Genomic DNA, 23,598 nt, shown 5'->3' on the forward strand with positions numbered 1-23,598 from the left:
GGATATAGCACTAAATTGCTAAATACGGCTGCTAGAATCCTGACTAAAACCAAAAAAATTTATCATATTACTCCAGTGCTAGCCTCCCTACACTGGCGTCCTGTTAAGGCAAGGGCTGATTTCAAGGTTTTACTGCTAACCTACAAAGCATTACATGGGCTTGCTCCTACCTATCGCTCTGATTTGGTCCTGCCGTACATACCTACACGTACGCAACAGTCACAAGACGCAGGCCTCCTAATTGTCCCTAGAATTTCTAAGCAAACAGCTGGAGGCAGGGCTTTCTCCTATAGAGCTCCATTTTTATGGAATGGTCTGCCTACCCATGTGAGAGACGCCGACTCGGTTTCAACCTTATCCTGTCTTGTCCTGTGTGAATTTAAGTATGCTCTCTCTAATTCTCTCTTTCTCTCTTTCTTTCTCTCTCTCGGAGGACGTGAGCCCTAGGATCATGCCTCAGGACTACCTGGCATGATGACTCCTTACTGTCCCCAGTCCACCTGGTCGTGCTGCTGCTCCAGTTTCAACTGTTCTGCCTGCGGCTATGGTATCCTGACCTGTTCACCGGATGTGCTACCTGTCCAGACCTGCTGTTTTCAACTCTCTAGAGACACCAGGAGTGGTAGAGAAACTCTGAATGATCGGCTATGAATTGCAAACTTGCTGACTTGCTGCACCCTCGACAACTACTGTGATTATTATTATTTGACCATGCTGGTCATTTATGAACATTTGAACATCTTGGCCATGTTCTGTTATAATCTCCATCCGGCACCGCCAGAAGAGGACTGGCCACTCCTCATAGCCTGGTTCCTCTCTAGGTTTCTTCCTAGGTTTTGGCCTTTCTAGGGAGTTTTTCCTAGCCACCATGCTTCTACACCTGTATTGCTTGCTGTTTTGGGTTTTAGGCTGGGTTTCTGTACAGCACTTTGAGATATCAGCTAATGTACAAAGGCCTATATAAATACATTTGATTTTATTTGAGTAGTGGTTTCTTTGCAGCAATTCGACCATGAAGTTCTGATTCAAACAGTCTTCTTTGAACTGTTGATGAGCTGCAATTTCTGAGATTGGTAACGCTATTGAACTTGTCCTCTGCAACAGAGATAACTCTGGATCTTCCATTCCCATTGGCGGACCTCATGAGAGCCAGTTTCATCATAGTGGTTGATGGTTTTTGTGACTGCGCTTGAAGAATCCAGAAAGTTCTTGAAACTTTCTGGATTGACTGACCTTCATGCCTTCAAGTAATGATGGATTGTTGTTTCTCTTTGCTTATTTGAGCTGTTCTTGCCATAATATGGACTTGGTCTTTTACCAAATAGGGCTGTCTTCTGTATATCTCCCCACCTTGTCACAACACAACTGATTGACACAAACGCATTAAGAAGTAAAGAAATTACACAAATGAACTTTTAACAAGGCACACATACTAATTTAAATGCATTCCAGGTGACTACCTCATGAAGCTGGCGAAGAGAATGCCAAGAGTGTGCAAAGATGTCCTCAAGGCAAAGAGTGGCTATTTGAAGAATCTCATATATAAAATATATTTTGATTTGTGTAACACTTTTTTGGTTACGACATGATTCCATATGTGTTATTTCATAGTTTGATGTCCTCACAGTAAAGAAGAATCCATGAATGAGTAAGTGTTCTAAAACTTTTGACCGGTATTGTACCTCCGGAGGTGGTCAGGAAGATCTAAACACAATCAGTTCACAATTAATATTTTGCTTCTCTACACCTGTCGACAAATGTGGGCACAATCAGAATGTGGACAAGATCTGGACAACTGACGCATGTTAGAACCAGGTATAAACGGGGCTCCTGTCATCAGTGATGCTTCACCCCAAGTCTCATCCAGATGGCCATACAACCTTTTCACATCAGTGTGAGAAAAACCAGCTAATCTATACGGAATGATGCTATGCCATGTGCTCTCTGTCTGAGTGTCCTGTTATAGCCTATGTATACATCCCAAATGGAACCCTTTTCCCTATATAGTGCACTACTTTTAATAGGGCTATGGTCAAAATTAGCCCACTATAAAGGGAATAGGGAGTTCCATTTGGGATGCAAAATGGTTCCATTTGGGATGCAAAATGCTTTTAATCTGGGCAGTGAATGACTGGGTAATAGCACAAACAGAAGGCCAGCACATCACACAACCCCCTCTCAGGCAGCAGTTGGCACCAGTGACAGGCAGCCAGGCTGAGGAAGCATCGCTGCATTGTCCCCCCATCCCTAGTCAGGTGGACAGGTCTGTGCCAAGATTCTGTGTTTCTATGTGGCCCTGTTGCACCCCACAGATGGGAAAAGCAAAGCTATTCCTCTGAAGGATGCAGGCAGAATCACAGAATTGAATCAAATAAAATAAAATAAAATAAAATGTATTTATATAGCCCTTCATACGTCAGCTGATATCTCAAAGTGCTGTACAGAAACCCAGCCTAAAACCCCAAACAGCAAGCAATGCAGGTGTAGAAGCACTAAATGAGTGTTATATTGTAACTCTATGGGCAGAGCTCTCCAGGGGTGTCATTTCAAATAAAATAAAATTAAAACCAAATCAAATTTTATCTGTCACATATGCCGAATACAACAGGTGTAGACCTTACAGTGAAATGGTTACTTACTTAACCAACAATGCAGTTTTAAGAAAATACCTACAAAAAAGTAAGAGATAATAATAACAAATGATTAACAAATAACAATAGCAGGGCTATATACAGGGGGTACCGGTACAGAGTCAATGTGTGGGGGCACCAGTGTCGAGGTAATTGATAATAACAGAGTTGCAGCGTTCCGGGGGGTAGCCATTTGATTAGCTCTTCAGGAGTCTTATGGCTTGAGGCTAGAAGCCATTTAGGAGCCTTTTGGACCTAGACTTGGTGCTCTGGTACCACAGTAGTAGAGAGAACAGTCTATCACTAGGGTGGCTGGAGTCTTTGGCAATTATTTGGGCCTTCCTCTGACACCGCCTGTTATAGAGGTCATGGATGGCAGGAAGCTTGGCCCCAGTGATGTACTGGGCAGTATGCACTACCCTTTGTAGTGCCTTGCAGTCAGAGGCCGAGCAGTTGCAATACCACGCAGGGATGCTCTCGATGGTGCAGTTGTAAAACCTTTTGAGGATCTGAGGACCCAGGCCAAATCTTTTAGGTTTTGTCGTGCCCACTTTTGTCATGCCCACTTCACAACTGTCTTGGTGGGCTTGGACCATGTTAGTTTGTTGGTGATGTGGACGCCAAGGAACTTGAAGCTCTCAACCTGCTTCACTATAGCCCCGTCGATGAGAATGGGGGCGTGCTCGGTTCTCCTTTTCCTGTTGTCCACAATCATCTCTTTTGTCTTGATCACGTTGAGGGAGAGGTTGTTCTCCTTGCACCACACGGTCTCATCGTTGTCAGTGATCAGTCCTACCACTGTTGTTTCATCAGCAAACTTAATGATGGTGTTGGAGTCGTGCCTGGCCGTGTAGTCATGAGTGAACAGGGATTATAGGAGGGGACTGAGCACGCACCCCTGAGGGGCCCCTGTGTTGAGGATTAGCATGGACGGATGTTTGTTACCTACCCTGACCACCTGGGGGTGGCCCTTCAGGGTGTCCAGGATCCAGTTGCAGAGGGAGGTGTTTAGTCCCAGGGTCCTTAGCTTAGTGATGAGCTTTGAGGGCACTATGATGTTGAAAGCTAAGCTGTAGTCAATTAATAGCATTCTCACAGGTGTTACTTTTGTCCAAGTGTGAAAGGGTAGTGTGGAGTGCAATAGAGACTGCATCATCTGTGGATCTGTTGGTGCGGTATGCAAATTGGGGTGGGTCTATGGTTTCTGGGATAATGGTGTTGATGTGAGTCAGGACCAGCCTTTCAAAGCATTTCATGGCTACAGAAATGAGTGCTACGGGTTGGTTGTCATTTTGGCAGGTTACCTTAGTGTTCTTGGGCATAGGGACTATGGTGGTTTGCTTGAAACATGTTGGTATTACAAACAGGGAGAGGATGAAAATGTCAGTGAAGACATTTGCCAGTTGGTCAGCGCAAGCTCGGAGTACAAGTCCTGGTAATCCGTCTAGCCCTGTGGCCTTGTGAATGTTCACCTGTTTAAGGGTCTTACTCACATTGGCTGCGGAGAGCATGATCACACAGTCATCCGGAACAGCTAATGCTCTCATGCATGTTTCAGTGTTACTTGCCTTGAAGTGATTATAGAAGTTATTTAGCTCATCTGGTAGGCTCGTGTCACTGGGCAGCACGTGGCTGTGCTTCCCTTTGTAGTCTGTAATAGTTTGCAGGCCCTGCCATATCAGACACGCGTCAGAACCGGTGTAGTATGATTCAAACTTAATCCTGTATTGCCGCTTTGGCTGTTTGATGGTTCGTCTGAGGACATAGTTGCATTTCTTACAAGCTTCCGGGTTAGAGTCCCACTCCTTGAAAGCAGCAGCTCTACCCTTTAGCTCAGAGCGAATGTTGCCTGTAATTCATGGCTTCCGGTTGGGGTATGTACGTACAGTCACTGTGGGGACTACATCCTCGATGCACTACATCCTCGATGCACTTATTGAAAGCCAGTGACTGATGTGGTGTACTCCACAATGCCATCTGAAAAATCCTGGAATATATTCCAGTTTGTGCTAGCAACTGCTTCATCTGACCAGTTTTTTATAGACCGAATCACTGGTGCTTCCTGCTTTAATTTTTGCTTGTAAGCAGGAATCAGGAGGATAGAATTATGGTCAGATTTGCCAAATGGAGGGCGAGGGAGAGCTTTGAACGTGTGTGGAGTAAAGGTGGTCTAGAATGTTTTTCCCTCTGGTTGCACATTTAACATGCTGATAGAAATGAGGTAAAACGGATTTAAGTTTCCCTGCATTAAAGTCCCTGGCCAGTAGGAGCGCCACCTCTGAATGAGCGTTTTCCTGTTTGCTTATGGCGGTATACAGCTCAATGAGTGCGGTTTTAGTGCCAGCATTGGTAGACAGCTATGAAAAATACAGATGAAAACTCTCTATGTAGATAGTGTGTTCTGCAGCTTATCATGAGTTACTCTACCTCAGTCAAGCAAAACCTCGAGACTTCCTTAGATATCGTGCAACAGCTGTTGTTTACATAAATGCATAGGCCCCCACCCCGTGTCTTACCAGAGGCTGCTGTTCTGTCCTGCCAATAGAGTGTATGTTCTTAATATCGTCGTTCCGCCACGACTCGGTGAAACATAAGATATTACAGTTTTTAATGTCCCATTGGTAGGATAAACGTGCTTTCAGTTCGTTCCATTTATTTTCCAGTGATTGAACATTAGCTAGCAGAACGGAAGGCAAGGGCATATTAGCCACTCTTCGCCTGATCCTCACAAGGCACCCTGATCTCTTTCCGCAAAATCTCTTGTTTCCTTCTCCAGAGAATGACGGGGACCTGGGCCTGGTTGGGTGTCCCCCCCCGTCCGACTCATTGAAGAAGAACTCTTCGTTCAGTTTGAGGTAAGCAATCGCAGTTCTAATGTCCATAAGCTCTTTTCAGTCATAAGAGAAGGTAGCAGTGACATTATGTACAAAACAAGATACGAACAACGTGAAAAAACAAACAAAATAGCATGGTTGGTTAAGAGCCGATAAGACTGCAGCCTTCCCCTCTGGTGCCATCACTAACCCCCACTGGCCCTGGTGGTGTCCATCTCACACACTATACTTTGCCTCTGATTCTGTGGCACAGTGGGACAGACTGGGTAAGCATAAACATATATACAAACATGCCTGCCTCTGATTCTGTGGCACAGTGGGACTTACTGAGTAACATAAACACATATACAAACATCTCTGCCTCTGAGACTCAATGGGACTGAGTATATAAGCCTTCCTTCTGACAAAACCCACCACAGGTTCCTCAGTCATCACTACTCAAAAAGGAGTGAGGCAATAAAAGGAACCTGGAAGTATAGGGCCACTGCCAACAGAACATTGAACCCCAATTACATTATGACAGTACTGTAAGCATCTATTCTAATTCTAATCCATACGGAAACACTCAAAAGCTCAGTTTTCCCCAAAACCTTTATGTGTGACTGTCTAGTAAAGTGTCCCTCTCGTCACCCTTTCTCACACACGGTGAAGTATCCACTTCCTTTCAGCTCTCCTGTCACTGACTGTCACTGACCACAAAAGGGGCCGGGGATCCATAAATCTCTACTCTCTCAGTAGGGAGGCTTTGTGTTCATTGCTGCCTCAATTGACTAGACCGGAGTGTATAATGCAGTCCCTGCTGTGTAGTCTGGTGTTTCTGTAAAGTACTACACTGAGAGGTATAGACCGGAATGCACTTTATATGGACACTGAACACAAGCATAAATCTTAAAAGTTAGAAATAGAATACAGAATAAAATAAAAGAATGCAGTCGCTGGAGGATGTTATAGTGAATGATCCTTTTCCGGATAACTTAATGACTTCATGAGCAGAAGCTTTATCATTCATTAAGCAAATAGAAACTACTGCTCTGCCTCATCACATCTGACAGAGAGTCATCTATCAAGGGATTTGTTATAACGTCCAGTGAAGACTCGTCATTTAGCGCTTGCTAGGAAGCATGGCAGAAGTGAATACTTTACTTGATAAATCACTCCAGAAGTAACTTGTCGTGGACTACGTCGGCTTCCCAAATGGCACCCTTTCCCCTATGTAGTGCACTACTTCTGACTAGAGCCCTATAGGCCCTGGACAAAAGTAGTGCACTACATCAGGAAAAGGGTGACATTTGGGAAGCAAACTATGTTTCACCAAGCCTTGGCACTTTACAAAAGCCTCCCCATGAAGTCACAGCTCATAAGTGTGATCATATTGTGATCTGATCCGTACTTGTTTTGACTGGCATGGTGCTGATGGATTCTGTAGCAGATATGCTGCAACACTCCATGATGACACTTCTGTCTGTGGGATCACTTCATCATAAGCAATACACACACGCCCACATGCACAAACATTCACACAAACACATACACACACACACGCATGCACACTGTACACACACACACACACATACCTCTCCATTAGCCCCATTGTTGACATAATCAATAACTAACAACGTCCCTCCCAGTGTAACGCCCGTCTCTGAATTATACAATTATTCACGCTGGCCTCCTCTCCTTTACGCCTAGTGCATCATGGGTAATTAAAGTAGCCTAAACCCTGGGAGTGGAGAACAGGCATTAATTAAGTAGCTACGTCTCTGACTCCATGTCGCCGCAGGCTCCTCTTCATAGGTGTGGAGAAAGGTCAACGTTCCCCGCGTTGCGGATGGAAGTTATCGCGCTGACAATGTGATGGAGGTCCCTGAGAATGAATGCCGTGGCAGAGGAGAGCTTTAAACACCTACTGCAGGCAGCTACTGCAAGCCTCCCAGATTGATAATTATTCCAGCCCGACCAGAGCCAAACAAAACGGTTAAAGCTGGAGCTAGAGGAAAGTTCCTATGGCTCAGTGGAGGTAGGCAGCTAGCTGGGGATTGGATGCCATCCACTTCTAGTAACTGTTTTCTTCTTCTTTTTTAAAGTTTTTTTTAATTGATTTTTTTATATTAAAACTTCCTATTCAACGAGACAGCATCTCAAAGACATAGTGTACACACGTATAGACACAGGAACCCACTCAAACATAAACACACACAATCAAGCACACACACAGGCACACATGCACGCACACACACAAACAAAAGCAGTATGTAGAGTACTGACTATTGGAGAGGAACATGACAACATCTCAGCTGGAACCAATTAGTTAGAGAGCTTTGATTTGTCAGCAAGAGCTCAGAGCTCTATTCAATCTTTCTGTTTCAGCTCCATTTCTCTCTGCCGCTCGTGAAACCTGAATACTGATCAATGTCAGCATCAACATCCTGTAAGCAACACGTCTCTACCGGCACGTCTGACATATATCTACCAGCAGATATACAGATGTAGGATCTTCATTTTGGCCAGTTTGCTACAGCGGGACAATAATCATGCAACAACAGGAATTGTGAATGAATTATATTATTAATTATGTGGATTATAATTCATGGCCATTTTTTGTAGGGGTTGATACATTTTGTGTTAGGGCAAATCAAGTCTGACATTTTAAAGTGGAAATTACAAACTTTAGAAGCCTTTTTGAACCTCAAATGAAGATCCATCTTTATGCAGGCATAGGCACAGAAAAAAAAAAGAATTCAACACCAGATACCTAATGTGCAAAGGAATAATTCTGTGTGGCTAACATGTAAAAAGACTGCATATCTGCATTGTCCAAGGCTCATTTTGGAATCTGTGATGACTGAAAGAACCTGAACGAAACTTAGTCGTCCTATCTGCTGGTGGGTACGGGTAGCCTACCTCACGGTCAACTGTTTGTAATGTGTCATATAGGCATAATCAAAAATCACATTGTATGTGGATTCATTCATAGTATGAATCACAAAAAAATGACACAATGGGGACACCTTAGACTGCTATGGGTGAGATGTGAGACAAGGTGTAAAAGTGTGCAAAAGTACCTGTGTGGACCATAGACCATAGACTGTATGGAAATAACTGGACACAATCATAACCAGCTAATGAATAGATTCCTATGAGAAACGTACCTGGATAGACACGTCGCTGTAGGAGCCCCCGATGACTCCAGATATGGCCAGAGGGACGTCATCCTGGATGGGGTTGGATCCGTCTGGGCAGATGAACCCCGGCTCATGCACCTTGGTGAGGGAGGCTCGTACGAACTCCAGGCTTTGCTCCAGAGCGTAGGTGTCCTTAGAGCAGGTGTCTAGGATGTGGGCTCCCAGCCTGAGTCCCGGCAGCAGCCGCTCGTCCGCGTTGATCTCATCCAGCGCTAACAGCATCGCCTCTAGTCTCTGGATCCCTCTCTGCTCGTTGATCTTCCCACAGTCCTCCGCCACCTCGCCCTTCTCATGCACCGGGAACAGACCGCCGATCACCAGGTCCCCATCGATGGTGATCTCCCTCTTGGTGGAAGGAGGGAATCTGTTGTTAGGGCTGGGCAGGGCCTCTGGAACGAGCAAGTCAAAGAGGAGCAGGTGGAGGGACCACCATGGGGCAGCCTTGGCCCAGAGCCCAGGACAGAGGAGGCCGGAGGTGGGCATGGTCAGGTCGGGTAGCTGAGATCAGTGTAGTGGGTGGTGGGTAGAGGAGTGGGACACAGGAGGTTCTTACAGGGGCTGGGGCTGGGTGAGGTGGATCGTTCTAGAGCCCTCTCTCGACACTCGTGGCATCTTGGTTACTCATTGCAAGTGGAGGAGAGAAGATGGAACAATATATCAATATTCATGTTACAGTGCATCAATATTGTGGTATTTCAGTCATAAAAGTAATTGATTCACATTTGTAATTCAAATAGTATTTTTCCCCCTTTAAAATAAAATAATATAATTTATTCCAAACTATCACAGATGCTTTTTGCTCCTACTTCTCATGGGAGGAGGGTGTGAACATCCAGACTTTCCTCTCTACCTCCAGTCCAGTTTAAGGTGTAAAGGGAATAGATGGCTTCATTTCCCCATCAATCTTTCAACAACCTTTAAAGGTTGCTTTACAGCCCTTCTATAAGAGCTCTCTATCTTAAAGACTGGCTACTGGCTGTCGTGGCTCTCGGCACATTCCTCAAGCAGCACTTCATCCCTGCAACTTGTCTTGGGCCACACAACCAGACTGTCAGCCATCTCAACAGATGAGTGAGTGTGTCAGCCTTCCCCGGCAAGCCACTGTGTGTGTGTGTGTGTGTGTGTGTGTGTGTGTGTGTGTGTGTGTGTGTGTGTGTGTGTGTGTGTGTGTGTGTGTGTGTGTGTGTGTGTGTGTGTGTGTGTGCGTGCGTGCGTGCGTGCGTGCGTGCGTGCGTGCGTGCGTGCGTGCGTGCGTGCGTGTGTGTGTGTGCGTGCGTGATTACATACATGTTGGAGACAAGAAGCACTGGATTATTTTACTACTCTGCATGGATTTCACAGCACCCCATTCTACTGCCATCTAGCTCTAAGACATTTAAATACCTTCATTCTCCCATTTTTACTAATTCCTCATATATTTTTTATATCTCTCTCTCTCTCTCACACACCCACAGTCTGTCTGTCTGTCTGTCTGTCTGTCTGTCTGTCTGTCTGTCTGTCTGTCTGTCTGTCTGTCTGTCTGTCTGTCTGTCTGTCTGTCTGTCTGTCTGTCTGTCTGTCTGTCTGTCTGTCTGTCCCATCTCACTCTTTCTACTATGTTGCTCATAATGATGCTTCAGTTAAAGGACCGCTGGTTAATGAGGTCCCTGTTAGCCTTATAGTCTTGTCTGCGTCTTAAATGGCACCATATTCTCTATATAGTGTGCTACTTTTGAACAGGGCCCATAGGGCACTGGTCAGAAATAGTGGACTATGTAGGAAATAAGGTGCTATTTGGGATGCACAATTTGTAATCTGTCCTTTATAATGCTCACTGAGCATGTTAACCTTTCCATGTGTTTGTGCCCTTCATTAAAATATGTTAGAAAGTCCAATTCTGGGCAGTCCAATTGATCATCTATGTGTGTAATTTCTTGATAGATATCACACCCTTAAAGTCTTTCCTGACCACCCAGACTCCTTGCTCTGACCAAACTCTATGCCACGCCCACGGACGTTAGTGTCTTCTAAGCAATGAGTCTAGATCTGAGTACCTCCCCAACGCTTCACTGAATGCGGACACATTGGGACCATCTGATTGGTCCAGAAACCGATGGGTTGGGCCAGAGCTACAACACACGTGGGTAAAGAGGCGGTTTGAAAACGCGTCATTGACTTTGACACTCTGATTCGTTATAGACGATCCAATCGCTGATGACTTTGTTTTGTACAACGCCCCTCGTCACCACAAACGACTTCAATGATGGCAATCTCAGACTGAAGAATGTAGCGAGCATAGAGCAGTGGAATAATTTAGTTTGAGTCGTCAGGCTATGCATTTTCCACAGGTTTATTGATAGTATTTCTTAGCAATAGCATTTGGAAAGCCTCTGCTCTTAAAAAAAAGGTCAGAACATTTACAGTGGTCATAGCCTACTTCAAGTGAAGCTACTCGAAGACGAATCGGTAATGAAAAAGCTGGATCAAACATTTACAGTATAGCATCATGGAGTATGAACCATATTACCCAAGAACTATCATCAGCTTGCCGTGCCTTACAAAGAGATATTCTCACACTTGGAAGGGCTCTCTTCTTCGCTAACTGAGGTTGCCATGGAAACATTGTGGGTAAAAAAAGAGGATGGTGGTATTGGTGGTGGGGGGAGGGGTAGTGGGCAGTATGACAAGAGTGTTGCTGAAATAAATTCTCACCATATTGAGGTTATATATCTGGTATGTTAGGGGTTGAAAGTATATTTTGATTGGAGGTACAGGGAGAAGGACAGAGAGATAAGGAGAGGGATAAAGAGGGAGAGAGAGAGTGATACATGGGTTTGTCAAACAAAGCAGTGAAGCATTTGTAATGAATAGGAAAATATATTGAGAGAATATTATCTTGATATTCACAAATAGACATTCAGGATATAAATTAATGACCATTTAATATAGACTCAACTGTGAGCAAAAGAAAGATGATAGCAGGCTCCCTGTAGAGGATATAAAGGTGTGCGTCCTAAATGGCTTCCTATTCCTTATAGTGCACTACTTTTGACCAGGGCCTATAGGGAATAGTGTGCCATTTGGGACACAAGCACAGTAGTGATCAACACGTTATCAACAAGAAACAATCAATTTACACTAAGGAAGCACATAAGAAGTAGTCTGACACATACACCACTTTCTCTTGTGATTTCTATTACACAATCAACAATTCAATTTCAAACTATGATTGATCATCGGAGAACTTTCTGAAGGAAAGCTGAGGTAATCAGCCACATTAGCTGCTGGACACCACCTCTTCACCGATGGGAGATAGTAGCTATAGCTGTTAGTTGAAGGTGTGGCTGGTCTTTCAATCAACCATCTCACTCATAGGGGAGAGTGGGGTGAAGTTGAGCAAAAGGGGTAAATTAAATTGAGCCACCCTTGTTTCTAGAAAACCATACACAATTTGAATCATTTGACCAAATATTTAGGCAGTAGTCATCATTTCATGGAGTCTGTGAAGGATGAAACCACATGGGAAAAGTGGTAAGCAACTTAAATTAATTTATTGTGTTAGAGGTTTCATGATGCTTCTATCTATCTAAACCAAAGTAGATACTTTTAAGATTGTTCTATACATCAGTTGGGGTCTCTGTAGGCGTCAATAAGAGGTTCTCAACCTAGCATGAGCGTGCATCCTTGTAGCTGGGTGGGCTAATATAGTAAAAAAATTTGCGTTGGGGTAAGTTGAGCCAATGGCTATGGGGTAAGTTGAGCTAATGGTTGGGCCAATGGCAAGTTGAGCATATTAAAGTGTTTTCTTTCCAGGCGTAATGCAAAGCATTATCTCTGGGATATGAGGTACAGTAATAACAGGGCCTGGCCTATGTTAAAAAAAAATTTCACGTTTGTTAAGCCTGTATTAAAAGATGCTTAAAAATATAAAAAGATAAAACACGATTGGGATTGTGTTGAATTGTGTTCTGGAAATAAAGATAGACATGTTTTTTTTTTAAAGACCGTAGTGGTAATATTGAATTATTTACAGAAATGTGCATGTGACTTAACTTACCCTGTCCTGCAGATCAACTTAACCCATACCTGGGTTAAGAGACCACTTTTTTTGACAAGCTAACCTTTTGCCATCAGAACAGCCTCTATTCCTCAAGGCATGGACTCAACAAGGTGTCGAAAGTGTTCCACAGGGATGCTGGCCCATGTTGACTCCAATCTTTCCCACAGTTGTTGCAAGTTGGCTGGATGTCCTTTGGGTGGTGGACAATTCTTGATACACACGGGAAACTGTAGAGACTGAAAAACCCAGCAGCGATGCAGTTCTTGACACTAACCGGTGGACCTGGCACCTACTACCATACCCCGTTCAAAGGCATTTAAATATTTTGTCTTGCCTATTCACCCTCTGAATGGCACACATACTGTACACAATCTATGTCTCAATTGTCTCAAGGCTTAAAAATCATTATTTAACCTGTTTCCTCCCCTTCAGCTACACTGTTTGATGTGGATGTAACAAGTGACATCAATAAGGGATCATAGCTTTCACCTGGATTCACCTGGTCAGTCTATATCATGTTTTGTATATCAGTGTATATGTAAATATATATATGTTAGAAAGAATACTATATTTCCCTTAAAGGAGTGATGCTGAATGTAAAAAAGGGCTCAACTTACCCCACTCTCCCCTACATGCTGTTGCTGAACCTTACCCGGTTATAAATACATAATCTCAACCAGTTTTGCAGTTGAATTGATGTCCTGTCGAGCAGTTTTGTTCACTGGTATAGGCTATAAGGGTACTGATGTTGATCAACTCTGCCTAGCTCTGATCCATTGTAGTAGACATTATAGAGAAGTTCATGTAACACTGTTTGTCATGACAAACTGCTTCATCTTAAACATTTTCTAAATAACGTAGTGCAGTACACTGTGTAATGTTAAACTTCCCAATCAAAGTACTTTGCATTTCTAGTACAGAGGGAATGTGCCCATCTACTCCTCTGGCTAGGCTAAAGTTGGTAATAACTTATGGTCACAGTGTGAATATGTAACATATATCATTTCCTGTCACTCTTCCTGTGTGTGGGCCCCTGGTGCATCTCTTGTGTGTGTGCGTGCGTGCGTGATAGTATTCAGCCACACCCCAGCAGCAGACACAGCAACAGACAATGAAGCAAATTAGCGGGAACAAGTACAATGATTGCTGCTGAATATGCCATCTCTACAGAAACTCACCACGACGTAAGGGGCTATGCGTTCTATGGAAAATAATGAACGACGTTAAAGGTGTTCCACAACGCCCTAGCGGAGAATGCATAGAGCCCCGACTTGATTATCCCTTTATACCATGGCTATAATTTAACTCATTTGCTCTAGAAATGTGTTCATTTGCCGGTAGAAATTTGTTTCGAAACCCACTGAGGTAGCTACCAAGTTTACAAGATAGCTACAGTAGTTGCCTTGGTATCCAAACAAACAGACATTAGCTAACCAAACCATCAGTCCTAGGTTGCTATTATAAAAATTGAATTCAGCAATGCCAATACTGTTTTCAATTCAACTTTTGCTTTCAAAAGCAGCTTGAATATAAAACATGTAAGAATTAACTATAGCCATTGAATTCTACAATGCTGATATAACATGCATTATACTGAAATAATGCACGCTCTAGAATGCCCTTCAAGCCAATCAGATATGAATACTCAACAATGCTAAATAAATTCCAAATATATACATGTCTTTATAAACTGGGCAGTTCGAGCCCTGAATGCTGATTGGCTGACAGCCATGGTATATCAGACCGTATACCACAGGTATGACAAAACATTTATTTTTACTGCTCTAATTACCTTATTAACCAGTTTAAAAAAATAAAAGAGCAATAAGGCACCTCGTGGTTTGTGGTATATGGCTAATGCGTTGTGCCTACGAACAGCCCTTAGCCGTGGTATATTGGCCATAGACCACACCCCCTCGTGCCTTATTGCTTTGCCCAGGGGCAGAACGACAGATTTTTACCTTGTCAGCTCGGGGACTTGATTGTGTGTAGAGTGCGTGTCATATCATGTGTATGTGTATGCTTGTGTCTGGGCCTGTGTGTATGTCTCTTCACAGTCCCCGCTGTTCCATAAGGTGTATTTTTATCTGGTTTTTAAATCTGATTCTACTGCTTGCATCAGTTACCTGATGAGGAATAGAGTTCCATGAAGCCATGGCTCTACGTAGTACTGTGTGCCTCCCATAGTCTATACTAGACTTTGGGATTGTGAAGAGACCTTTGGTGGCATGTCTTGTGGGGTGTGCATGGGTGTCCGAGCTGTGTGCTAGTAGTTTTAACAGACAGCTCTGTGCATTCAGCATGTCAATACTTCTTACAAAAACAAGTAGTGATGAAGTCAATCTCTCCTCTCCTTTGAGCCATGAGAGATTGACATGCATATTATTAATGTTAGCTCTCCATGTACATTTAATCGTGCTGCCCTGTTCTGAGCCAATTATAATTTTCTTAAGTCCCTCTTTGTGGCACCTGACCTCTTGTCTGGACAGTAGTCCAGGCGTGACAAAACTAGGGCCTGTAGGACCTGCCTTATTGATAGTGTTGTTAAGAAGGCAGAGTAGTGTTTTATTATCGACAGACTTCCCCCAATCTTAGCTACTGTTCCATCAACATGTTTTGAAGTGACAGTTTACAATCCAAGTTACTCCAAGCAGTTTAGTCTCCTCAACTTGCTGAATTTCCACATTACTCATTACAAGATTAAGTTGAAGTTTAGGGTTTAGTGAATGATTTGTCCCAAATACAATGCTTTTAGTTTTAGAAATACCGTATTATACATAGACACACTGGCTTCACCCAAAGCCAGTGGCATGTCATTAGTAAAGATTGATAAATGTAAGGGGCCTAGACAGCTACCCTGGGGAATTCACGATTCTACCTGGATTATGTTGGAGAGGCTTCCATTAAAGAACACCCTCTGTGTTCTGTTAGACAGGTAACTCTTTATCCACAATATAGCAGGGGGTGTAAAGCCATAAAACAAGTGTTTTTCCAGCAGCAGGCTGTAACCAATAATGTCAAAAGCCGCACTGAAGTCTAACAAGACAGCCCACACAATAATTGTATTATCAATTTCTCTCAGCCATGCATGTTGAATGTCCTTCCCTATAAGTGTGCTGAAAGTCTCTTGTCAATTTGTTTACTGTAAAATAGCATTGTATCTGGTCAAACACAATTTTTAAAATGATTTAATAAGGGTTGGTAACAGGCTGATTGGTCGGCTATTTGAGACAGTAAAGGGGGCTTTACTATTATTGGGTTGCGTAATGACTTTTGCTTCCCTCCAGGACTGAGGGCACACACTTTCTTGTAGGCTTAGATTGAAGATATGGCAAATAAGAGTGGCAATATTGTCCGCTATTGCCCTCAGTAATTTTTCATCCAAGTTGTTAGGACCAGGTGGGTTATCATTGTTGATAGACAACAATCATATTTTTCACCTCTTCCACACTCACGGAAATCAAAATTACAATGCTTGTCTTTCATAATTTGGTCAGTTATACTTGGATGTGTAGTATAAGCATTTGTTGCTGGCATATCATGCCTAAATTTTCTAATCTTGCTGATGAAAAAAATCATTAAAGTAGTTGTCAATATCAGTGGGTTTTGTGATGAATGAGCCATCTGATTCAATGAATGATGGAGTTTGCCTTATTGCCCAAAATTTAATTTGAGGTGATTCAAATCTTTTTACTATCATTCTTTATATAATTTACATTTGTTTCATTGTATATTATCTTCTTCTTTGTGATTGGCAAGGTGAGATCATGAAGCCTACATATATGCCAGCCAGATCCTTCTTCCTGCCTCATATTGTGCATTCCAATAATATCTCCTTTCTCTTGAAGTGTGTACTTCTTCACTTACCTTCATAAATTTGAAGGATATGGCTGGTATATGACAACTCCCTCTAGCCAATGCCTAACACCAATCCAATGCTTAAAACTGTGTGGGGAGTAGTGAACAAGATTATTGGGACTGAGCCACAGTCTTCTAGCATGAGCTATGGGGTCCAGGTGAGCCAAAACAGTTTTATTGATGTTAGAAATCGAATCATCACGCTCGACTGTCTCTTGGACCAGATGGGTTCGGTGGGGGCTCTCAATTCGCTGAGCCCATCTGAGAATGGGAGTTTAATGGACAAATCAGTGCCAAGCAGGAAGACCAAGAAGGGACAGGAACTAGGCCAAGGTAAGGTCTAAGGACTGAATGGCATAGATGCTAAAAGTCCTAAAAAAAGTATCCTACAAGTCTCCTACAGATATAGCATGCTGACACATGATACCTTAATTTGGCTCAGTTATCCAACATTTTGATCCAAGAGTGGATTTTTGTCTGAAGAGATTTGGGGACACATAAGCTTGAAGATTGGAGGCAGGTAGAAATATCAAATTATATTCGTGACAAATATTTTTAATATTTATTTTTTTTAAAGTTTTTTTTTACCCCCTTTTTCTCCCCAATTACGTGGTATCCAATTGTTAGTAGCTACTATCTTGTCTCATCGCTACAAGGGAGAGACAAAGGTCGAAAGTCATGCTTTGGATGTTTCGGCCTGCCACAGGAGTCGCTGGTGGGCGATGACACAAGGGTATCCCTACCGGCTTTAGCCCTCCCTAACCCGGACGATGCTAGGCCAATTGTGCGTCGCCCCACGGACCTCCCGGCCCTATTAGTGACAATATTAAGGAAACATTTGCCACTTAGCAGAGGCTGTACTTATCATTCTCCTGAAACAGGAGATAGAAAACAGACAGAGGAGATAGATAACAGACAGAGAAAACCAAGAGTAATTTGACGTGGTTTGGAGCTGCTGCTACGACCATCGACGCTCGCTCAGCCTCCTCTTAGTTCTTAGGTATCTTCTATCAGGCCTTGATCACATTAAATCTGGCTCGTGGCAGAATCGGCCATCACGATTGCACTCGGCAGCCAAGAGAGCCGCTTCCTCCCTACCCAGCTGCATCTGCACAATTATTCCCCGTGAAACAGGAGTTCAAAAAGAGAAAACAGTGTGCCTTGCTCCACTTTGAACCCTCAGGTAGCCAGATAGCACACGCATACAGTACCCACCCCACACCAGCCTCACATCACGTGCATGGAAAAGCTGTTTGTCTCTCCAACTCAGATCACTCTAGCAACATAGGCTACATTAGTCAACCGCCTCCAATACAATGTACCTCTATCTTGGATCCAAATAACAACCAACTATTGAGTGACTAAGTACAGTTGTTGCTTTGAGCATGTGTTTCAACCAAACACAGGTCTTGAAGATCATACAGATGACAGTTGGTACAGTATAGTTCACTGGCTTTAACTGTACAAAGAGTCCCAATTAAGATTCTGTTCGCATCAACTGTGGGCAGCAGAAGCTTGTGAATACATTGATGTAGAACAGTCTTGAATAGATTCTACTGTGCTGGACATTCAGGTCAAATAGATTGCAGCTTGTCATCTTGGTAAATGGTGCATGATGGCACCTTCATATGGACGGTGATGTATCATTTTTATGTTTTTATTTATTGAACCTTTATTTATCCAGGCGAGTCGTTTAAGAACAAATGATTTTGTCCTCTTGGAAGACAATGGTGTGTGGCACCTTTACATGGGTGTTGATGTCCTTTTGGTAAAAAGAGCATGGCATCTTCATATGAACCTTAATGTTATCTTGGAGCATGACACCTTCATTAGTTGGTAGATGTCCCCATGCTCTGTCAAGTGGCACCCTGATCAGGCGATGAGATGACAGACAGCAGCCAGTGTTGAACGGACTGACCCCACCTCCCTAACGGACCTGAACACCATCATACAACACATGGTGGAGCCAGAAGGAGCCTAAGCCTGGTTAGCCCTCAGACAGAGAGCCCAGCTGCTCAAGGCACTGCTCAAATACAGCCTTCATAGATGAAATATGCCTAATTTTGTATATCATAACATTGGTAATATAATGGGTATTACCATTGGTATGAGTATGATTGGCCGGTGTGAGTATACTAAGTATTATATAGTCATTGGTTTAAGTATGATTGGCCGGTGTGAGTATACTAAGTATTATATAGTCATTGGTTTAAGTATGATTGGCCGGTGTGAGTATACTAAGTATTATATAGTCATTGGTTTAAGTATGATTGGCCGGTGTGAGTATACTAAGTATTATATAGTCATTGGTTTAAGTATGATTGGCCGGTGTGAGTATACTAAGTATTATATAGTCATTGGTTTAAGTATGATTGGCCGGTGTGAGTATACTAAGTATTATATAGTCATTGGTTTAAGTATGATTGGCCGGTGTGAGTATACTAAGTATTATATAGTCATTGGTTTAAGTATGATTGGCCGGTGTGAGTATACTAAGTATTATATAGTCATTGGTTTAAGTATGATTGGCCGGTGTGAGTATACTAAGTATTATATAGTCATTGGTTTAAGTATGATTGGCCGGTGTGAGTATACTAAGTATTATATAGTCATTGGTTTAAGTATGATTGGCCGGTGTGAGTATACTAAGTATTATATAGTCATTGGTTTAAGTATGATTGGCCGGTGTGAGTATACTAAGTATTATATAGTCATTGGTATGAGTATGATTGGCCGGTGTGAGTATACTAAGTATTATATAGTCATTGGTTTAAGTATGATTGGCCGGTGTGAGTATACTAAGTATTATATAGTCATTGGTTTAAGTATGATTGGCGGTGTGAGTATACTAAGTATTATATAGTCATTGGTTTAAGTATGATTGGCCGGTGTGAGTATACTAAGTATTATATAGTCATTGGTTTAAGTATGATTGGCCGGTGTGAGTATACTAAGTATTATATAGTCATTGGTTTAAGTATGATTGGCCGGTGTGAGTATACTAAGTATTATATAGTCATTGGTTTAAGTATGATTGGCCGGTGTGAGTATACTAAGTATTATATAGTCATTGGTTTAAGTATGATTGGCGGTGTGAGTATACTAAGTATTATATAGTCATTGGTTTAAGTATGATTGGCCGGTGTGAGTATAGTCATTAAGCGGTGTGAGTATACTAAGTATTATATAGTCATTGGTTTAAGTATGATTGGCCGGTGTGAGTATACTAAGTATTATATAGTCATTGGTTTAAGTATGATTGGCCGGTGTGAGTATACTAAGTATTATATAGTCATTGGTTTAAGTATGATTGGCCGGTGTGAGTATACTAAGTATTATATAGTCATTGGTTTAAGTATGATTGGCCGGTGTGAGTATACTAAGTATTATATAGTCATTGGTTTAAGTATGATTGGCCGGTGTGAGTATACTAAGTATTATATAGTCATTGGTTTAAGTATGATTGGCCGGTGTGAGTATACTAAGTATTATATAGTCATTGGTTTAAGTATGATTGGCCGGTGTGAGTATACTAAGTATTATATAGTCATTGGTTTAAGTATGATTGGCCGGTGTGAGTATACTAAGTATTATATAGTCATTGGTTTAAGTATGATTGGCCGGTGTGAGTATACTAAGTATTATATAGTCATTGGTTTAAGTATGATTGGCCGGTGTGAGTATACTAAGTATTATATAGTCATTGGTTTAAGTATGATTGGCCGGTGTGAGTATACTAAGTATTATATAGTCATTGGTTTAAGTATGATTGGCCGGTGTGAGTATACTAAGTATTATATAGTCATTGGTATGAGTATGATTGATGCGCAGTCTGTAATGTTAAAAATAATGGCATAGGTTCTTAATTTGTTTTAACATTTCAATGAAGAAACAATTAAATAATTCATGCTAAGATGTATATAAATATTGAATACATAATACATACAGTGCCTTCAGAAATAATTTATACCCCTTGACTTATTCCACATTTTGTTTGGTTACAGACAGAATTCAAAATGGATTAAATGGATGTTATTTCTCACCCATCTACACACAATACCCCATAATGACAAAGTGAAAACAAGTTTTTAGACATTTTTGATAATTTATTGAAAATTAAGTACAGAAATATCAAATTTACCTAAGTATTAACACTCCTCAAACTCAACACTTTGTAGAAGCACCTTTGGCAGTGATTACAGCTGTCAGTTTTTCTGGGTACGTCTCTTCGCACACGTGGATTGTACAATATTTTAAAAATGTCTTTAAAAATAATTCTCAAGCTCCCTCAAGTTGGTTTTTGATCATTGCTAGACAGCCATTTTCAAGTCTTGACATATATTTTCAAAACTGTAACTAGGCCACTCAGAAATATTCAATGTCGTCTTGGTAAGCTGCTCTAGTGTATATTTGGCCTTGTGTTTTAGGTTTTTGTCCCACTGAAAGGTGAATTTGTCTCCTAGTGTCTGTTGGAAAGCAGACTTAACCAGGTTTTCCTCTAGGATTTTGACTGTGCTTAGCTCTATTCCATTTATTTTTTATCCTAAAACACTCCCTAGTCCTTGCCGATGACAAACATACCCAAAACTTAATGCAGCCACCACCATGCTTAAAAATATGAATAGCGGTACTCAGTGACGTGTTGTGTTGGATTTGCCCCAAACATAATGCTTTGAATTCAGGACATAAAGTTAATTTCTTTGCCACACTTTTTGAAGTTTTACTTTAGTGCCTTATTGCAAAAAGGATGTATATTTTGTACAGGCTTCTTCATTTTCACTCTGTAATTACGTTAGTTATTGTGGAGTAACTACAATGTTGTTGATCCATCCTCAGGTTTCTCCTATCACAGCCATTAAACTCTGCAACTGTTTTAAAGTTACCATCAGCTTCATGGTGAAATCCCTGGGCGGTTTCCTTCCTTTCCAGTTACTGTTAGGAAGGACGCCCGTATCTTTGTAGTGACTGGGTGTATTGAAACACCATCTGAAGTATAATTAATAACTTCACCATACTCAAAGGGATATTCAATGTCTGCTTTTGTTTTACCCATCTCCCAATAGCTGACCTTCTTTGCGAGGCGTTGGAAAACATCCATGGTCTTTGTGGTTGGATCTGTGTTTGAAATTCACTGCTCAACTGAGGGACCTTACAGATAATTGTATGTGTGGGGTACAGAGACTATTTAGTCATTCAAAAATGATGTTAAACACTATTATTACACATAGAGTGAGTCCGTGCAATTTATTATGTGACTTGTTAAGCAAATCTTTACTTCTGAACTTATTAAGGCTTGTCATAACAAAGGGTTGGAATACTTATTGACTCAAACATTTCAGGTTTTCATTTTTTATTCATTTGTAAAAAATAAAAATACAAAATCTAAAAACATAAGACACAGAATCGACAACAACATGTGGAAAAGGGCAAGGGGTGTGAGTAGTTCTGAAGGTAACAATTACTCACACCCTAAAACATCAATAGACACCCTGTGTTGATGAATGGAAATAACACCTGCAATCATAAGGGGATAACACTTCTTATTCTAGACAGATAAGCTTAAAGGTGGAATCTATTTGTGACGGAAATAATCATGATTTGGATTTACCTATGTGATACAGCACCTTTCCAGCTTTCTTATCTCTCCATGTGACTAGTTATGTTTCAGTGCTCCATTTCATCTCTCAATCCAGACACACACACGCATGCACACAAACACACACACACACACATGCATGCACACAAACACACACACGCATGCACACAAACACACACACACACTTGCACACAAACACATACACGCATGCATGCACACAAACACACACACGCATGCACACAAACACACACACACACGCATGTACACAAACACACACACGCATGCACACAAACACACACACGCATGCACACAAACACACACACACACACATGCACACAAACACTTACACAAAAATAAATGCTGGTCAATTCCATTTTTCCTCAAAATGAGCCAAAATGTTAACTTCAAGTCCTTCCCCCGACACTCATCTCTGCGTTGCTAGGTTATTTTCACCAGCACAGTGTGAGAATGCCCATGACTCAATAGGCTTCAAAATGAACTCAAAAAGTTCCGTGGCTGAATCCAACTCTGATAGGTACTTCAGATTTCAAGTAGCTCTCACACAGGGACATTCAGAAGGCCAACTGGTGTTTTTTGCGAATGTATCAAAAATCTGCACTCCATAAACAGAAGCCTATTCAAACCAAATTGTGTGATTGAATAGCCATTGTAGGCTACAATATAGTGCATTAGTGATTGCGTGTCAAATTCACACAGGAGGGTTTTGGGCTCAATCCAAAAAGAAGTCCTCCAACTAGGACCTACTTTCAGTGGGGTGATAAGAGGCTTTTGACTCTTTCTACATGAAATGAATGGGGCTATTGGCGCTGTATAGTGAGAAGAGACACAACACACAATGGGTGTCACTTCAAAAAAGGAAGGAAGGTATTTTGAAGGTGTTTCATGAAGAGGAATGGAGCTCAATAAAATGAATACCATTTACATATGGTTATAGCGGATCTATGTCAGTTTCTGAGGAGAGTAAACATTGCTCATATGGCAATCATTTCTGTGGCATACATGCACATTTGAATTTAGTGAAGTGATGTTCAAGAGGAAATCATATATTTGGACAAATTATAAGACCTAGACAGGTGTACTCAAATCATCACGCTCAAAAGCTTGCCCTGTGAAATCAGCAGAAAGTCATGGGGCTTAAGCCTCCAACACGCCGGTTGGTCATTTCCACCGACGAATGGTTCGTTTTATACATGGAAATAACACCCACGGTAAAGCTTTCTATGCATTCTCTCAAGACCAGAGGAAATAATTCCCTTCTATTTAGATGATGACAGAAATAACAGAGAGGACAGAGATAGTGGCCTACAGCTAGAAGAGAGGACAGAGTTAGTGGCCTACAGCTAGAAGAGAGGACAGAGATAGTGGCCTACAGTTAGAAGAGAGGACAGAGATAGTGGCCTACAGCTAGAAGAGAGGACAGAGATAGTGGCCTACAGCT

At 41.9% G+C, this 23,598-nt stretch overlaps 1 protein-coding gene across 4 annotated transcripts in view; it reads right to left on the reverse strand.

Annotated features, from left to right (window-relative positions):
• Positions 1–23,598, reverse strand: part of LOC112254839 (metabotropic glutamate receptor 2-like) — a 73,366-nt gene that overhangs the window by 47,394 nt on the left and 2,374 nt on the right. For all 4 annotated transcript variants that reach the window (XM_024427743.2, XM_024427742.2, XM_024427740.2 and 1 more), the window contains one exon: positions 8,614–9,258. In XM_024427743.2, coding sequence (XP_024283511.1) covers positions 8,614–9,129 — 516 coding nt within the window. In that variant the 5' untranslated portion in view covers positions 9,130–9,258. The remainder of the gene's footprint in view (positions 1–8,613; positions 9,259–23,598) is intronic.

The sequence above is a fragment of the Oncorhynchus tshawytscha genome, linkage group LG07 (assembly GCF_018296145.1).
Source record: "Oncorhynchus tshawytscha isolate Ot180627B linkage group LG07, Otsh_v2.0, whole genome shotgun sequence".
NCBI classification, from domain to species: domain Eukaryota; kingdom Metazoa; phylum Chordata; class Actinopteri; order Salmoniformes; family Salmonidae; genus Oncorhynchus; species Oncorhynchus tshawytscha.